We start from the raw sequence: 17,279 nt of genomic DNA, 5'->3' as shown, positions 1-17,279 counted from the left end.
GAGTTACCGTTATAACTCCGTTAACCAGTCATCATTTTTCTCTCTTCCATCTCATAAACTTAGCTTGTAGTCTTTTCTTCTTACCATCAGAATACCCAAAAATGCAAATATTGCATTACTGAACCCGGCCATGATGATAACCATTGTTACACACATATGAAAATCCTCTAAAAATATTAGATATTAACTTTAACAAAATATTAGAGGGGTGATATGGACGATCCCATATTTTATATTCATCTTTACAATCATCAAGTGTTTTTACCAACTTCCTATTACCACGTTCATCAATAGTAACTACATTCGACCAGAGAAAATCTTCTAGAGTATACTTATATGCTTCAAAAACCATACAAGAGGTACCATCAATTGGAAATCTTCCTTTACAGTTCATAAAAGAAATATGATCTAAAGGAATTATCGTTTTGTTTTTATCATTTTCTTCTAAGAAAGCAATTACTTTCTCTTCTTCACCATTTTCCTCCAAAACGAGAAAACCTCATTCCCCTCCATTAATAGTCTGCCCTTGATCAGGAGCTAGCTTCAGATATCTACTCATGATTATGAGAGCTAGAAAAGTTGAGAGCAAAGTTGTGAGAGAGATCAACCGAAAAGGCACACACAAACAAATTTTAGAGTTTGGTAAAGAGAAGAAGATAGAGGAGAAGAAGAGTAATGAAAAATAGAGTTTAACTAGAGAGGGCTTTGAATTAAAGGTCAAATAGTGGTGTTTTCCCAGTCAATGACGTAACTTTCTGAGTTCTTTCCTCGAATGTTTTGCTCCAAAATCCACTCCTAAGTAATGAGGGTCCAAGACCCCTTACCCCCTTATATAGGGGTAGTGAAGCTGAAAGAACGGACCACATCGTCCGACCCATCACATCGCCACGTGGCGCGTCCCCATCCGTACAAAACGGTTTATGATTGATTATTACAGAGGAAATCAAGGCGGACTTAATTCACAACACTACTTGAGTTCGTTCGACCAACGATCCGGGAGAGGATTCTAAGAGTCGATCTCTCGCCAAGGTAACCTCTGAAATTACTATATACGCGGACATACGAACGCATACATATATATATACGCGTATTTTTTGTGGAAAAACGTATCCGTACATATTATATATATATATATACAAAAAAAAAACGTGCCCAGCAGGTCCGGGCCGGGCATAACGCCCCTGCCCTGCTGCGGCATGGCTGAGCAGAAAGTTCTGCAATGCCGCGCTATGGCAGGGCAGAGCGTTCCTTCCCTGCCGTGCCAAGGCTGGGCGGATTGCCCCTGCTCTGCCCCGCGCCAAGGCAGGGCAGAGCGCTCCTGCCCTGCCGCGCCCCAGGCAGGGCAGAGCGTTCCTGCCCTGCCGCGCCCCAGGCAGGGCAGAGCGTTCCTGCCCTGCCGCGCCCCAGGCAGGGCAGAGCGTTCCTGCCCTGCCGCGCCCCAGGCAGGGCAGAGCGTTCCTGCCCTGCCGCTACCCAGGCAGGGCAGACCGTTCTGCCCTGCCGCTACCCAGGCAGGGCAGACCGTTCTGCCCTGCCGTGCCTGTGCAGGAAAGGACGCTGCGCCCTGCGCGGACATCTTCGTCTACGCGTGTCCGGGCAGGGCAGAACGCCTCTGACCTGCTGCGGCATGGCAGAGCAGAAAGTTCTGCTCTGCCGCGCCAAGGCAGGGCAGAGCGTTGCTGCCCTGCCGCGCCAAGGCAGGGCTGCTCTGCCGCGCGCCAAGGCAGGGCGGAATGCCCCTGCTCTGCCGCGCGCCAAGGCAGGGCAGAGCGCTCCTGCCCTGCCGCGCCCCAGGCAGGGCAGAGCGTTCCTGCCCTGCCGCTACCCAGGCAGGGCAGACCGTTCTGCCCTGCCGTGCCTGTGCAGGAAAGGACGTTGCGCCCTGCGCGGACATCTTCGTCTACGCGTGTCCCCCTCGCCTCGGTCGACGGGAGCATCTCCCTTTTCGCGGCAAACCATGAGCGCGCCTCGGTACCCTAACGTCTGTCGCTTCTTTTGAAGTACGATTCTCCTTGACTCGAGTGCAACTCTCGCTCAACGGGGTAAAACACCGATCAGACGTCCCTGCGTCGTACGTACAAGGCATGGAAATAAAGCACCTCTCGTGGTCATTCGAATTTCAATCTCGACATACCGCCTAAGGCGACAAGGCGAGCTCCCGAGCCGACCTCTTCCACCTCGAATCACTTCAATAAAGTTAGCTTGTAGTCTTTTCTTCTTACCATCAGAATACTCAAAAATGCAAATATTGCATGACTGAACCCGACCATGATGATAACCATTGTTACACACATATGAAAATCCTCTAAAAATATTAGATATTAACTTTAACAAAATATTAGAGGAGTGATATGGACGATCCCATATTTTATATTCATCTTTACAATCATCAAGTGTTTTTACCAACTTCCTATTACCACGTTCATCAGTAGTAACTACATTCGACCAGAGAAAATCTTCTAGAGTATACTTATATGCTTCAAAAACCATATAAGAGGTACCATCAATTGGAAATCTTCCTTTACAGTTCATAAAAGAAATATGATCTAAAGGAATTATCTTTTTGTTTTTATCATTTTCTTCTAAGAAAGCAATTACTTTCTCTTCTTCACCATTTTCCTCCAAAACGAGAAAACCCCATTTCCCTCCATTAATAGTCTGCCCTGTATCAGGAGCTAGCTTCAGATATCCACTCATGATTATGAGAGCTAGAAAAGTTGAGAGCAAAGTTGTGAGAGAGATCAACCGAAAAGGCACACACAAACAAATTTTAGAGTTTGGTAAAGAGAAGAAGATAGAGGAGAAGAAGAGTAATGAAAAATAGAGTTTAACTAGAGAGGGCTTTGAATTAAAGGTCAAATAGTGGTGTTTTCCCAGTCAATGACGTAACTTTCTGAGTTCTTTCCTCGAATGTTTTGCTCCAAAATCCACTCCCAAGTAATGAGGGTACAAGACCCCTTACCCCCTTATATAGGGGTAGTGAAGCTGAAAGAACGGACCACATCGTCCGACCCATCACATCGCCACGTGGCGCGTCCCCATCCGTACAAAACGGTTTATGATTGATTATTGCAGAGGAAATCAAGGCGGACTTAATTCACAACACTACTTGAGTTCGTTCAACCAACGATCCGGGAGAGGATTCTAAGAGTCGATCTCTCGCCAAGGTAACCTCTGAAATTACTATATACGCGGACATACGAACGCATACATATATATATACGCGTATTTTTTGTGGAAAAACGTATCCGTACATATATATATATATACAAAAAAAAAACGTGCCCAGCAGGTCCGGGCAGGGCAGAACGCCTCTGACCTGCTGCGGCATGGCAGAGCAGAAAGTTCTGCTCTGCCGCGCCAAGGCAGGGCAGAGCGTTGCTGCCCTGCCGCGCCAAGGCAGGGCTGCTCTGCCGCGCGCCAAGGCAGGGCGGAATGCCCCTGCTCTGCCGCGCGCCAAGGCAGGGCAGAGCGCTCCTGCCCTGCCGCGCCCCAGGCAGGGCAGAGCGTTCCTGCCCTGCCGCTACCCAGGCAGGGCAGACCGTTCTGCCCTGCCGTGCCTGTGCAGGAAAGGACGTTGCGCCCTGCGCGGACATCTTCGTCTACGCGTGTCCCCCTCGCCTCGGTCGACGGGAGCATCTCCCTTTTCGCGGCAGACCACGAACGCGCCTCGGTACCCTAACGTCTGTCGCTTCTTTTGAAGTACGATTCTTCTTTACTCGAGTGCAACTCTCGCTCAACGGGGTAAAACACCGATCAGACGTCCCTGCGTCGTACGTACAAGGCATGGAAATAAAGCACCTCTCGTGGTCATTCGAATTTCAATCTCGACATACCGCCTAAGGCGACAAGGCGAGCTCCCGAGCCGACCTCTTCCACCTCGAATCACTTCACTAAAGTTAGCTTGTAGTCTTTTCTTCTTACCATCAGAATACTCAAAAATGCAAATATTGCATGACTGAACCCGGCCATGATGATAACCATTGTTACACACATATGAAAATCCTCTAAAAATATTAGATATTAACTTTAACAAAATATTAGAGGAGTGATATGGACGATCCCATATTTTATATTCATCTTTACAATCATCAAGTGTTTTTACCAACTTCCTATTACCACGTTCATCAGTAGTAACTACATTCGACCAGAGAAAATCTTCTAGAGTATACTTATATGTTTCAAAAACCATATAAAAGGTACCATCAATTGGAAATCTTCCTTTACAGTTCATAAAAGAAATATGATCTAAAGGAATTATCTTTTTGTTTTTATCATTTTCTTCTAAGAAAGCAATTACTTTCTCTTCTTCACCATTTTCCTCCAAATCGAGAAAACCCCATTCCCCTCCATTAATAGTCTGCCCTTGATCAGGAGCTAGCTTCAGATATCTACTCATGATTATGAGAGCTAGAAAAGTTGAGAGCAAAGTTGTTAGAGAGATCAACCGAAAAGGCACACACAAACAAATTTTAGAGTTTGGTAAAGAGAAGAAGATAGAGGAGAAGAAGATAGAGGAGAAGAAGAGTAATGAAAAATAGAGTTTAACAAGAGAGGGCTTTGAATTAAAGGTCAAATAGTGGTGTTTTCCTAGTCAATGACGTAACTTTCTGAGTTCTCTCTCTCTAGTTTTTCTCTTACTTGAAATCTTCTTTTACAGTTCATAAAAGAAATATGATCTAAAAGAATTATCTTTTTGTTTTTATCATTTTCTTCTAAGAAAGCAATTACTTTCTCTTCTTCACCATTTTCCTCCCAAATGAGAAAGCCCCATTTTCCTCCATTAATAGTCTGCCTTTGATCAGGAGCTAGCTTCAGATATCTACTCATGATTATGAGAGTTAGAAAAGTTGAGAGCGAAGTTGTGAGAGAGATCAACCGAAAAGGCACACACAAACAAATTCTAGAGTTTGGTAAAGAGAGAAGAAGATAGAGGAGAAGAAGAGTAATGAACAATAAAGTTTAACAAGAGAGGGCTTTGAATTAAAGGTCAAATAGTGGTGTTTTCCCAGTCAATGTTGTAACTTTCTGAGTTCTCTCTCTCTCTCTAGTTTCTCTCTTACTGTAATTTTTAGGGTAGTGAGCTCTTTCTTACCCAGTCTTTTTGGGTCTATGACGTGATGGCAGAAAGAGGAGGAGAGATGAATAGAAATTTCATCATTTTAGAAAGAGAAAGTTAGAGAGAGAGAGAGATTTTATTAACTGACTGCAAATTTTAGCACGTTGCACAAGGACATGAATATACTTTAACATAATTTTCTTTACCTAGTATAATGTTTGAATATATTGTATAACATTTTCAAAGCTGTTTTCGCTCTTGTTCGAGTCTTAAAAAATTTAGTATCAAATATTGTATTGGCCAAAAATGGCATCTGGGCTCAAAGGAGCGGAATTCGTGTTGGGCCTTCCTTATATGCCCGCCTTCATACAACATGGAGTGTGCGCCTCTAGCAACCCAACGAGCCTGGCATGGAAGCTCGTCGAGAGTTCCTCACTAGCAAGCCCAACACGCTTAGTAGGCCCAATCATTCTGGCGTGCTCGCCCTAACCCACTCTTCTAGCGTGACAACCCTAGTCTGACTTGTCAACTCACTCAGACTTCGTAGGGTCACGCCACCACGTGGCTAGCAGTTAAAGAACAAGTCACCTCAATCCCTAACATTTCGCTATACGTTGAAGTCATGGTAGAAGACCGAGTCTTGCGCTACTTTGAGGGAGTAGTAGGCCTCTTCTACCGGGAACACGCGGACTAATGCAGCAGGCATCGTAGGGCTACGACGCCCCATCCAGAGATCAACGGCTACGAAGACACTCTAATGACATCCTACTATTCCGGATCTAACTAACCCGCGTCCATGGGTGGTTATCCTTCTCTAAGTTCTATAAATATAGGAGGCCTCATTCTCAGAAGGGATCATCTGACTCTCACTTGAAATTATTCACTTACTCTCAACTTGGCGTTCCAGAAACCCTTTTGCTCCGATTACATCAATCATTTACCACTAAAGCTCCGACTAGAATCCATCTACTCCGGTGACATCTTATCTAAGTTAGTCAAAGAAGGAGGTTCCGGCCAGAAGTGTCTACGATACTTCACCGAATCTTATTGGAGGCTCTTTGTTCCTCTTCTACCTTTCTACTCTACCCTACCGCGACCAGAAGCCTACTCTGCCATCACTAGAAGCCCGCTCTACCATCATCAGAAGTCTACTCTGCCGTGACCAGAAGTCTACTCTGCCTAACCCGAAGCCTACTCTGCCATCACCAGAAGTCTGCCCTACCATCATCAGAAGTCTACTCTGCCGTGACCAGAAGTCTACACTGCCAACTAGAAGTCTACTCTACCGTCCGAGTAGACCAGAAGCTATCCGACTCATCTTTCCGTAGAACCGAGTTCCGGCCACTCTACGAGTCGCGCCACCTCCGATACCACAACGACTCCACTATCATTAGTAACTCTACTTCCGGTGTATTCATTTACTTTATCGAACTAAGTTACGGACTTGACCGTCGGAGGGTCCTTGGCCGACACCATCTCCGGTTCCCCTTGGACTTCACGGTTTTGTTCCTCTTGTGCAGGTCAACAGGTCTCCAGTACCCGTTTCCTACCCAGACGTTGGTTTACCAGTAGCCGATCTTTACTCGGACGTTCGTCTACCCATCTACCCGACTACCAGACCCGACCTTCTGCCCGTCAACCAGTCTATTTGAAGGCCCGAAGCCTAGTTGCTGGTGCCCACCTAACGATCTCTCTAACCATGTGACTTTCTACCCGTCCACAAATATTAAAAAATATTTTAATATAAGTTTAAAGAAGTCAAGAACATCCACCTAAAATCTTGAAAATTCTCAATTTATTCATGTAAAATCTTTACATAATTAGTAAGTGAAAGCTTGTATTGAATAGAGAAAGAAAGGAGAGAAAGAGAGAGAAAATATTTAAGTGCTGATGAAACTTAACAAATAAAAATATTCGAATTTACTGATCCAATCTTAAGACTTCATCATGTGTAATATTAACTCATTGAAACATAAATGACTTTTGGACCTTGCAAAATCAAAAGAAAATCCTTGCTGACTTTTGATAATCAAGAGACCGTTAGTTTCAATCGAATGGTTATTACCTGTAGCAGAAAAATTAGGAAAGAAGTTTGAAAATGATATAAAAACCATCAAAACAAGTTAGGGGAGATGTGAGGACTGACAGAGAACACCCTTATTAACCGAAATTTAAGATGTTAAAAATGGAATATTTATCTATTATTACTTCCCACAATTTTCATTTAAATCAGAATCTCCATCGATTTTTTTTTTTTTTTATAATTGAGTATAAAAGTCATTGCAATTACATTTGATACATCAAAGATGTAATAAACACAATAACCGTCAAATTAAACCTTGAAACACAGACGTGCCTAAAGTCCAACTAAACTACTGACCAAACAGTCAACGAAATAAATGGCCTAGAGCCCACCTCAAATTCAATAAATGATAGATTATACCTCCTCTAAGAATGGAACCTGAGGCTTCTAGATTTTTGGAGTTTATATCAACACTATCAATCACTTGGGCAACCATGTGTTGACCCCAATTATCTATTTTCCGTACAAGGATTAAAGTAGTGAACCTTTTATTGACCTTTACAGAGCAAGAAAATCCAAATTGCAACTCCTCTAATTGAGACACCCAAGTAAGCGACTTGATCTTCGGCCTTTAGAGTCAGCTGGGACCTTATCGAGAGGTTGAGATAAAGAACCCTTCTTCTTTAACTAGATAGATAAATCGAGAGCTTTTTCTCTAAATCTTTCTCTTCACTAGATGGTTGTAGTGATAGCTTTTATCCAGAGAAAATTCCACACATTTTCAGTTCTATAATGACCCTTAGAACCCTAAAGCTAGAATTTGATTCGAATTAGGATTCAATAAGGGTTCCCGAAAAAATAAGACTCATAATCCCATTTTGAGTGGGATTCTCAAATGGGAGTTATGCCCCATCTGGGACTCCTTTAAGTGGCTGATCAGGGCAGCCCATTAGTAGGTTGGGCCTGGCCGATCCCTTCCCTTTGATCCGATCCTCCCTTTTCAGGCCCAGTTACATCCATCATTTGTCTGGATCTCATCTGAACCTTTTGACCCTACCAAGTTGGATTTAATCCACTCTTTTACCTCGTTCCCTCTAATTTTATCTCTCCGATCAAGCCGTGACTCTTTTGATGTAACCCGTTGTAGGATCCAGTCGAAATTAGTCGCGAATCACTAAAGTGATCCGACGATCGTGGTTAGCTCAGGTAAGCGTTATGAACCCTAAATCGTCCAGACTAGATGATCTTTTGGATAAAGTCATCATTGTCCTATCGAACAAATTGAGCGCATTGTCATCTTGGTCGAAGGACACCTCCTTTGGAAGAAATTTTCTTTCAGACTGAAGGACATCTCCTTCACTACTGACTCGACGAATTAGGAGCTTAGTTTGGTTCTTTCTTGAATGAAAAAGTTGGAATTAAGCAAAAGCCCGAGTAATAAATTTCAGTTACCTTTTTTCATTTTTTATTCCATCAGTTTCTAAAACAAAATAAACGAGCTGCTATTATTCTCTTTCATTACTTTTCTTCCATCTCCCTATCACTAAAAAAACTGGTTTTATTTTCTTTCTTTCCTTCTTCCCGTCTCTTCCTAAAATAAAAAGAAAGACTTGCTAGCAAGTAGTTTTAAGAATTTTCTTAATAAATTGGTTAATAAGATATAAACAACAGACATTTTCTACTTCGTAGCTTAGTACCCTTGACTCCTATTAATCTAACCAAATGTTCGCCTAATCACACTACTCTCAAAGGCTCGAAAGTTCACCATCCGTGCTAAAGTACACACTTGTTAGTTTGGTAATTTCTTATAAATAATAGAAAAACCTAAGGCTCGTTTCTTCTTAGTAATGTTTTTCGGCAGGAGCCCTTTGCCCTACGACCCGAGTCAATCTTCACTCGATTTGTCCAAGAGCCGGCCTTAGTTGAACCCGAGCGATAATATAATGCCCGATTTATGTCGCAATGCTAAATTTAAAAAATGAATCGTGTCGAGTGGTGTGCTTATATTCATCACTGTAGGAATCGGGTTCAAGCTTTCCCCAACCCCTTCTCATCAATCTCATCAATGTTGGTGATGTGTGCGTTACCAGACTCGGTCTACCGCATTGGCAGCGGGCTTCAACCCAATTAGTTGTTATTCATTTCTCTATACACTTATTATTCAGAAACCCCCAATTCACCAAAACTAGAAACCCTAAGAATCCAGTAAGTGATCAATTGATCGATCTAGATCTGAAGACGAAAATGGCGAAACTCATACCAAATCGCCTAAAAATCCCATCAATCACTCTTCCATCTGCCATGACAGTTTACTCTCTAGTTCTCTTAACCTACTTCATCGTTGTATCAGGATTCGTTTACGACGTAATTGTCGAACCACCAGGTATCGGAAGTACTCAAGATCGAGTAACAGGAGCTGTTCGACCAGTTGTATTCCTTCCTGGACGTGTTAACGGTCAGTACATCATTGAAGGACTTTCTTCTGGTTTCATGTTTGTTCTTGGTGGTCTTGGAATTGTTCTTCTTGATCTAGGTTTAGATCGTAATCGTGATAAAAGCGTTAAAGTATTTTTCGCTTCAGTTGGAGTTTCATCAGTTGTTATTGCTTACGTTATGAGTATGCTCTTTATTCGCATTAAAATTCCTGGTTATCTTGGATAAAAATATCAATAATGATAATGATGTTGATTTTGGGGAATTTAGGGTTTTGATTGAGTTTCTATGTGGAATACTGTATGAATTTACACTTATTATGAATGTTTTTCAGTAATGATACTTGTCTCTGCTTGTGTTGAATTGATTAATTTTCAATGTAGTTGAAATCTTGTATGAATATGTGCATATCATACAATGTCAGCTTCCCTTTTAGACTTCGATGCATTTTCGATTTTGCTCTGGACTAGCAACATGAAATTCGATTCAATAACTCAAGGCATTTAGATTATAGGGCCCTAAGTCTAATTGATTGTTTATGATGAGATAGATCGTTTATCCCGAACCCAAAGGGAAACATATTTAAGTATGAATTATACCGTTCTGATGCTACGTGTCCGAATTAATTACGGTCGATTTAGTTGCTACACGAGTATTTTGTATGAGGTTATAAGCTTATATACTACACCAAAGGGTGCTTAAGTTTCTTGGAAACTCTTCGTTCGACCCTCTTCCTCCCCTCTAAGAATTATCTATCTTATGGCCAAATAAATTTTTCGTGTAGTCACTCTGATGCTTTGAGAAGATAGGGAACTAGGACAAAGAAGAAGACAGAGAAGTTTGGAGGAGTGCGTGAAGACTAGAATAACAAATTTTCGTTCCTTGGTAGGTTAGGTCACACGATAATTGCGAACTTCATAGAAGGTGATTGGGTGTTTTGAAAGAGTTTAGACATTGTCTACCGTTTTCATCTTGACCTACTAATGTGAAACTGGTTTGCATCACCTAGTCTTCGAGTTGACCTATTGATGGTTCTGACACTTTGACATTATATGCTTATGTATAATCGCACGATCGAGGTACACACCAACATGCTCAACGGCACTGTTCGCCACTGGAGCTACTGCAATAGATTATTTACGTGCATAAAACATATCATCACCTCAGTTATCTATACAGGTTGTGAATGCATAGGAAGCCTCCCGAGCGGGTGTCTTATCTTGAGCTTCAAATAATCACCCCGCAGGCCAAAATAGTCTCACAGGTGGTAACATAGTCATTAGGTCCCAAATGAATAGAATATTAAAGTGACTTTAGGTCTGATAACTCGAATATGTATCACTTCTTTGAACACTATTAGGTTTCTTGAGTTCAAATCTGCTCACTTAAGCAGACCTGATGCATCTGCCCATTCTTTTGATGTTCAATAGTTCTTCCTCTATCTAGAATCCGAAGAGAAGATGGATTCAACTGTTTTACTTGAGTTGGATTTTCTGTGTTGTCATTTACAGAATTTTTATGATCATATTCCTAAAGATCTGATTCATCTACATCATACTTGTTTTGGGGAAAGAGAGGAAGACTAATCTAAAGAGTTGTGGTTTTCTCCATCATCATCCTCCCTCCACACGCCAATAAGCCATCCTCTTTCTTCTCTTACATTCCTTCTATTCCTATCATATCATCTAAGGAGAACGAAATATAACAAATCAAAGAAGAAGGAATACTGTAGAAAATAAATAAGGTATCACCCGATTAGATACGGTTTTACAAAACCCAGCAAAGCTCTTTCAGCGTTAGTTCCTGTATTCTCGTCCTGACCTCCTCCATTTCTTTTTGCCAAAGCCTCTCTATAGCTTCTAAGAGCAACCCCAACGTTAGAGAAAGTCAAATGTACGGGTTCGGGTTTCCAATTTTGAGAGTCTCTTAAATTTTTTCAATTCTAATGTCTGGCTCCTAACAGAAGTTCCCAAATCCAAATTACGTACTTGTGTGATGTACGTGTGTGGGGTTTTGATTTCAATTTTTAACTATAAATTATTAATTTGAATGTAAAATTTAAATTTGATATTATTCTATAGAGACAAAGAATTTTAAAAAGATAAAAGAAAAAAATTAGAGACAAAATGTTTAAAAGAATTTTAAAAAATTAAAGAGAAATTTTATAGGGCCCCCTCATTTTTGTTAAAAGGCCCCCCCTCAATGATAATTTACCAAGTAAAATGGTTCATGGGGAGGCCTTTTAACAAAATTGGGGAGACCTTATAAAACTTCCCAAAATTAAAAGACTTAATAAAAAAGAAGATTTTGTTATGTGATAATGCCTGCCCAAAGTATAAGTTATGTTGTCTGCCGAAAGTATAAGTATAGGTGTTTTTAGCATTATATCCTCTTGTCTCCATGTCTAATGACATCGCACCAACTTACATTCAATTAAATGAGGAGGTAATTACTAGAAAGGTCAAAATAATATTAAAAATGAGTAGAAGAACACTAAATATTTGAAAATTATTATTCAGGTCAAAAAGTGTGCAAATACTAAAATACCCTTTTTTTGTTATTTTGTGTAACTAAATTCTTTTATTTTTCTTTAAACTTTAAATCGATATAATTTTTGTTTGAGATGTCGGATTTCTATAAAAATTATATATTTAGAAATGATTTTTCATTAGCTTTCTAACAAGATCCACTTTCAATACTTTTTTTTTTTCAAAAAAAAAACCAGAAAAAACGACGTTTTTTTCTTTTACGACTTTCTGCAAACGTGTTTGCAAAAATCAGTTATGCAAACGTGTTTGCAAAAATCAGTTATGCAAACGTGTTTGCAAAAATCAGTTATGCAAACGTGTTAGCAACAATCTTTTCTGCAAACGTGTGTTTGCATAATGTAAACTGCAAACATGTGTTTGCATAATGTTTGCAGTTTACATTATGCAAACACAGTTTGCAGTTTTACATTATGAGAGAAAATAAGTTTTAGTGGAGAGAGAGGAACTCTTGATGTTATATAGTGATTGATAGATGAAACGAGGAAAACAAGTTCTTTAGATCTTTGATATAACTTAAGATTACATAACAGTAAAGATAATACATGATAATCTTCGTGGTACCTTAAAAAAAAAAACCATATAGCGTTCGCCATAACCGTAAAACTTCCATCTCGAAAGAAAAATAATTACCCTTATGGAATATTACCAAATAACATATTTGACGCCAAGACTGAGAAACATCAAATTTTGGAACTTGCAAATGTCGGCAGGTATGCTGCTTCTGAGTTTGTTCTCGGAAATGTGGAGAACCGATAAGTTACTGTTAGCCTCGAAGAGAGGTGGAATGGAACCCTCAAGATTATTATCAAAGAGCTGCAAAACCTCCTAAAAAGTAAAATATTGAAACTCTAAAGGAATCATACCTGTCAAATTATTGATGGACAAATCAATATTTCTGCGTTGATGTAATTGACTAACCTCTCTTAGAATACATCCTTGAAGAAGATTTTCAAAAAGATGAAACAATCGAAGATTCGCAATCTGGCTGACTTCCACCGGAATGAATCTCGTTAACTGATTCTCAGATAAATCAATCTCAATAGCACTTGCCAAATTTCCTACTTCTGGTGGAATTGTTTCATTCAAATGGTTGGAATAAATGTACAACTTTCTTAGATTAGACAATTTACCAAGCTCCTTGGGTATGCTCCCGGTGAAAGCATTGTCATTTAAAGCAAGCCACTGTAGGTTACTACAGTTCGCAAGTTCCGTCGGAATTTCAAGATACATTTATACCAACCTCAAACAGTTGTACACCGACCCACATTTTTCTAAGGCTGAGGAGGTCATGGGCTCACGGCTTCATATAGCCAACAATAAGACCCACATTTTTCTAAGGCTGAGGAGGTCATGGGCTCGCGGCTTCATATAGCCAACAGTAAGAAGTTGAAACGTGAGAAAATTGATCTTTAGAACTTTAAATGAGTTCAGTCCCAAATTCAGCATTTTCCTCGGCAACTATAAACAAACCATTCAGCAAATACTAGATGAATCTCACTGACTCGTATATCCAACTAAACTGGCATCTGGCTCTAGACATTTAGGGACAGACCAAGGTTTCTTGGAAAAGCTTCCTACAGTATCATAACTAAGTTCAGGAGCACGAGTCTAAATAACTCGATAAGATTTGCAATCATCAACTCCCTCACCCTACTTATTTAGTTATTGACCTGCCAACGACAAATATCTTCATTATATCCTCATCAAATTCGCCAAAAGTTACAAGACACGCAGAGAACTGCATTCGAGCCAGCGGATTGTAATTTAATTTTGGTACAGAATGTATCTAGAGCTCATCAAAGTTCTATGAAATAGTTATTTCTCTCAATGTCCTTATTCATCCTAAATCAAAACTTATTGAGTGGGCTTTAGTAAATAATTCCTCATCAATTTTCCAAGGTTCTGAAAACACATTTCTGACCTATCTAAAACAAAATACACTGTAATTGTTGATTCCCAATCTAAAAACAGAGGAACTATAAATTTCTTTATTTCGAGGATTCTTCAATGTGCTATAAGACTGGCATATTATGTAGTAACACATTTCTGACTAAAAAAACATTGCAGACCCTTACCAAAAATTAACAAAATTCCTCTTTTAGAACCATAAGATTGATCGATCTTACCAGTACATTCCCTTGGAGAGAAGGAAATCTGAGTTGATCTTAGAAACATCAAACCATATAATTGGTCAACTTATCTATCTAGAAACGAAGCTAACAACATCAGATCCATCATCACCAAATTTAGGGTTTCGTTTTTCTAGGTTTGTATCATCAACATCAACTTCAGATGAAGATGAAGAAGAAGAAGAAGAAGTCGGACTTAAGTTTTTTCCAACCAAGAAGAAGAAATCGAAGAACAAGAAACATCAAAGAAGAAAAGCCAGAGAAAAAGAATCGGAGAAGAAAACCCAAAAATATTCAGTATTTTTTTTAGAGAGAGAAGGAATTTTAGTGAGCAAGGTTATTTTGGGTATGAAAAGTGAAGAAAATGACCTTATTGATAATTATCAATATTATTTCAAACTTTGTCTATAATTGGACATAAATTTTAGGTAACTTCTACTTAATAGAAAAAATTCTAGGTTTTTCTAGTTATTATGATAATTTTTGCAACCCAAAGAGTCATTTCCTATTAAATGAGAGGATTTGTGATGAAATTTGAGGAGCCGTTGAAACAGCCGACTCCATCACCTCCTCAAACTCTATCACCTCCTCTTTACTCCCTATATATCGTTAGTACTTGTATCTCTCACCTTTTACCTATACATTGTCGGGTATATCTTTTAAGAGTTAGTAGAGAATCACTTTTGAGATAATAATGAAAGTGTTCAAACTTATTTCTCTCCATCTTTGTTCTTTATATTACATCACGTTATCAGCACGAGTCTCTAGCAAGTTGAGAAGTCGTTATTTATTCGTTCATCCAAGTCGAATAAAATAAGTCGTTACTCTATTCGTTTGTCGACGCCAACATCGGTAAAAGATTGAATAAACTGAGCTGTTACCCTGCCCGGTGAAAGGTATAATATTTTCATTCCTATTTCAAAATGTCTAATCTCGCTAGACTTGATTTTGCAACTCTTGATATAACGGGTAAGAATTACATGGAACGGGCAGTCGAAGCTAGACTGACTCTAAAATATAAAAATCTTCTGAATACTATTGTTGAAGGAAACAATGCAGATGAAATGTTACGGGTTCATGTTTTAAGTTTTTTAAGACGACACATACATGATGACCTTGAGTCAGAATATTTGTATGTGGAAGAGCCATTAGCTTTGTGGAATATATTAAAAGAGATCGCTACAAGCTGATCATCCTTCCAAAAGCTAGAAATAATTTTATAAATCTCCGACTACAAGATTTTTCTTCTATTTCTGCTTATAATTTCAGTCTTTGTAAAATTGTTTCACGACTAAAAGTGGGAGGTGATATTATCACTGATGAACATATGATAGATAAAACATTATGTACGTTTCATGCCTCGGATATTGTCCTGCAGTCACAATACCGAGAGCGACGTTTCTCTAAATTCTCTCAGTTTCTGACCTGTTTTCTGGTCAATGAACAGAACAACCAGTTGTTTTTAACCGACCCATTGAGTCCGCACCTGTGCCTGAAGTGCATGCAATATTGTCAAATGGTCATGGAAGGAAACAAAATTACAAAGGGAAACGTGGTTCTGGAAGAGACCACAAACGTGGATCACACCCGAACAAATGGGAGAGAAACATGCAAACCCCTTACTACCCGAAGTGGAAAAAGGGAGAAAATTCAAAGAATTATGCAGCAAGAAAGCCTGACAAAGTAAAGGGTAAGAATAATACCCCTCCCAAAGCTCATGAAGAAGCTTGATACCTTTGTTGTATGGAAGGTCACTAGTCCCGTATCTGTCGTACGACGAAGCACTTGGTTAACCTATATCAAGCATCTCTGAAATCTAAAGCTGCACTAGAGATGAATCAGATGGAGTTTGATCCATCATTATGTGTTGGAGATTATCTCTCTGTAGGAGTCAATCAAACAGATGATATGTTTAACATTACTGACTAGTGTATTATGTTTTCTAACTATTATACTGTTAAATTGTAATATGTAAGATAACTTTTGTTTGGAAGATATTAGATATTAACTTATCTGTAATTGTAATTGTTTTGTTTATATTATCAATATATATAGTGTGGTTTGAATCTTATATTAAATTATTTAATGTTATGAAAGGAATGGATTCTGGAAGAAATATATCTAAAAGTGATGAAGATACCTTGTCTAGCAGACAATAGGACCACAATTCGATACTTCGAAATATAAAATATTTCTCGACCTTAAAATTGTATGAGGCAAATGCGATTACTATCGTTGACTCATCAAGCCTTATAGAGGGCTCCGGAAGAGCTACTATAATATTGCCTCGTGGTACTAAACTAATTATTGACGACACTTTGTACTCTACCAGATCCCTGAAAAATCTGTTGAGCTTCAAAGACATTCGCCAAAATAGGTATCACGCCGAAACTAGGTCTGAGGATAATGAAGAATATTTATATATCACCTCGAGTATATCATGCCAGAAGCGTGTTCTCGAAAGACTTGAAGCTTTTTTTCTGGGTTATATCTTACAAAGAATAACATAGGTGAGTCCTATGTCGTTGTCAACCCGAAGTTGCACGATCCAAATACTTATAAGATTGACATAATCGACTGGGACATCCAGGATCTACCATGATGAGTAGAATAATACTAAAACTCACAGGGACACCCTCTTCAGAACCAGAAGTTTCTGATAGATAAGGATTTTACTTGCACTGATGTTCATTGAGAAAGTTTATTACTCGCCCATCTTTAAAAAAGTTCATATCGAATCTCCCAAATTTTTGTAAAGGATTCAAGGTGATAATGTGGCCCTCTACACCCGCAGTGTGGATTATTTAAATATTTTATGGTATTAATCGATGCATCAACTAGATGGTCTTATGTCAATCTGCTCTCGACTCGGAATCAGACGTTTGCAAAATTACTGGCTCAAATAATTCCTTTACGAGCTCACTTGATAATTATATTAAGTCGATACGTCTAAATGGAGAAGGAGAATTTGCATCAAGTACTTTTGATTCCTATTGTTTCTCAATTGGAATTAATGGTGAACATCCTGTAGCTTTTGTTCATACTCAGGATGTTCTAGCTAAATCTTTCATTAAGAATATCCAGCT

General features: G+C 39.4%; 1 protein-coding gene and 1 long non-coding RNA gene across 2 annotated transcripts; one reads left to right on the top strand and one right to left on the bottom strand.

Moving 5' to 3' along the window:
• The first annotated feature begins 9,154 nt into the window (after positions 1–9,154).
• Positions 9,155–9,878, top strand: LOC147556373 (uncharacterized). Its single transcript, XM_086664257.1, has one exon. It carries the CDS (start codon positions 9,327–9,329, stop codon positions 9,741–9,743), a length of 417 nt encoding a protein of 138 aa, XP_086520383.1. The 5' UTR covers positions 9,155–9,326; the 3' UTR covers positions 9,744–9,878.
• Positions 9,879–12,540: 2,662 nt separating this feature from the next.
• On the bottom strand, positions 12,541–14,671 carry LOC147556372 (uncharacterized). The gene is made up of 2 exons (XR_015235330.1): positions 12,983–14,671; positions 12,541–12,877 (listed from the first exon to the last, which is right to left on the bottom strand). It is a non-coding gene; the product is annotated as an uncharacterized LOC147556372 (long non-coding RNA).
• Positions 14,672–17,279: the final 2,608 nt, after the last annotated feature.

Source organism: Eschscholzia californica, unplaced genomic scaffold, assembly GCF_041429995.1.
Source record: "Eschscholzia californica isolate CP2 unplaced genomic scaffold, dmEscCali1.0.p SCAF_2, whole genome shotgun sequence".
NCBI classification, from domain to species: domain Eukaryota; kingdom Viridiplantae; phylum Streptophyta; class Magnoliopsida; order Ranunculales; family Papaveraceae; genus Eschscholzia; species Eschscholzia californica.
Note: the sequence above shows the minus strand (reverse complement) of the source record. Positions and strands in the feature narration are given on the sequence as shown.

Excerpts from the sequence above, each read along its gene's own strand:
- LOC147556373 (XM_086664257.1), top strand. The coding sequence starts at position 9,327 with ATGGCGAAACTCATACCAAATCGCCTAAAAATCCCATCAATCACTCTT.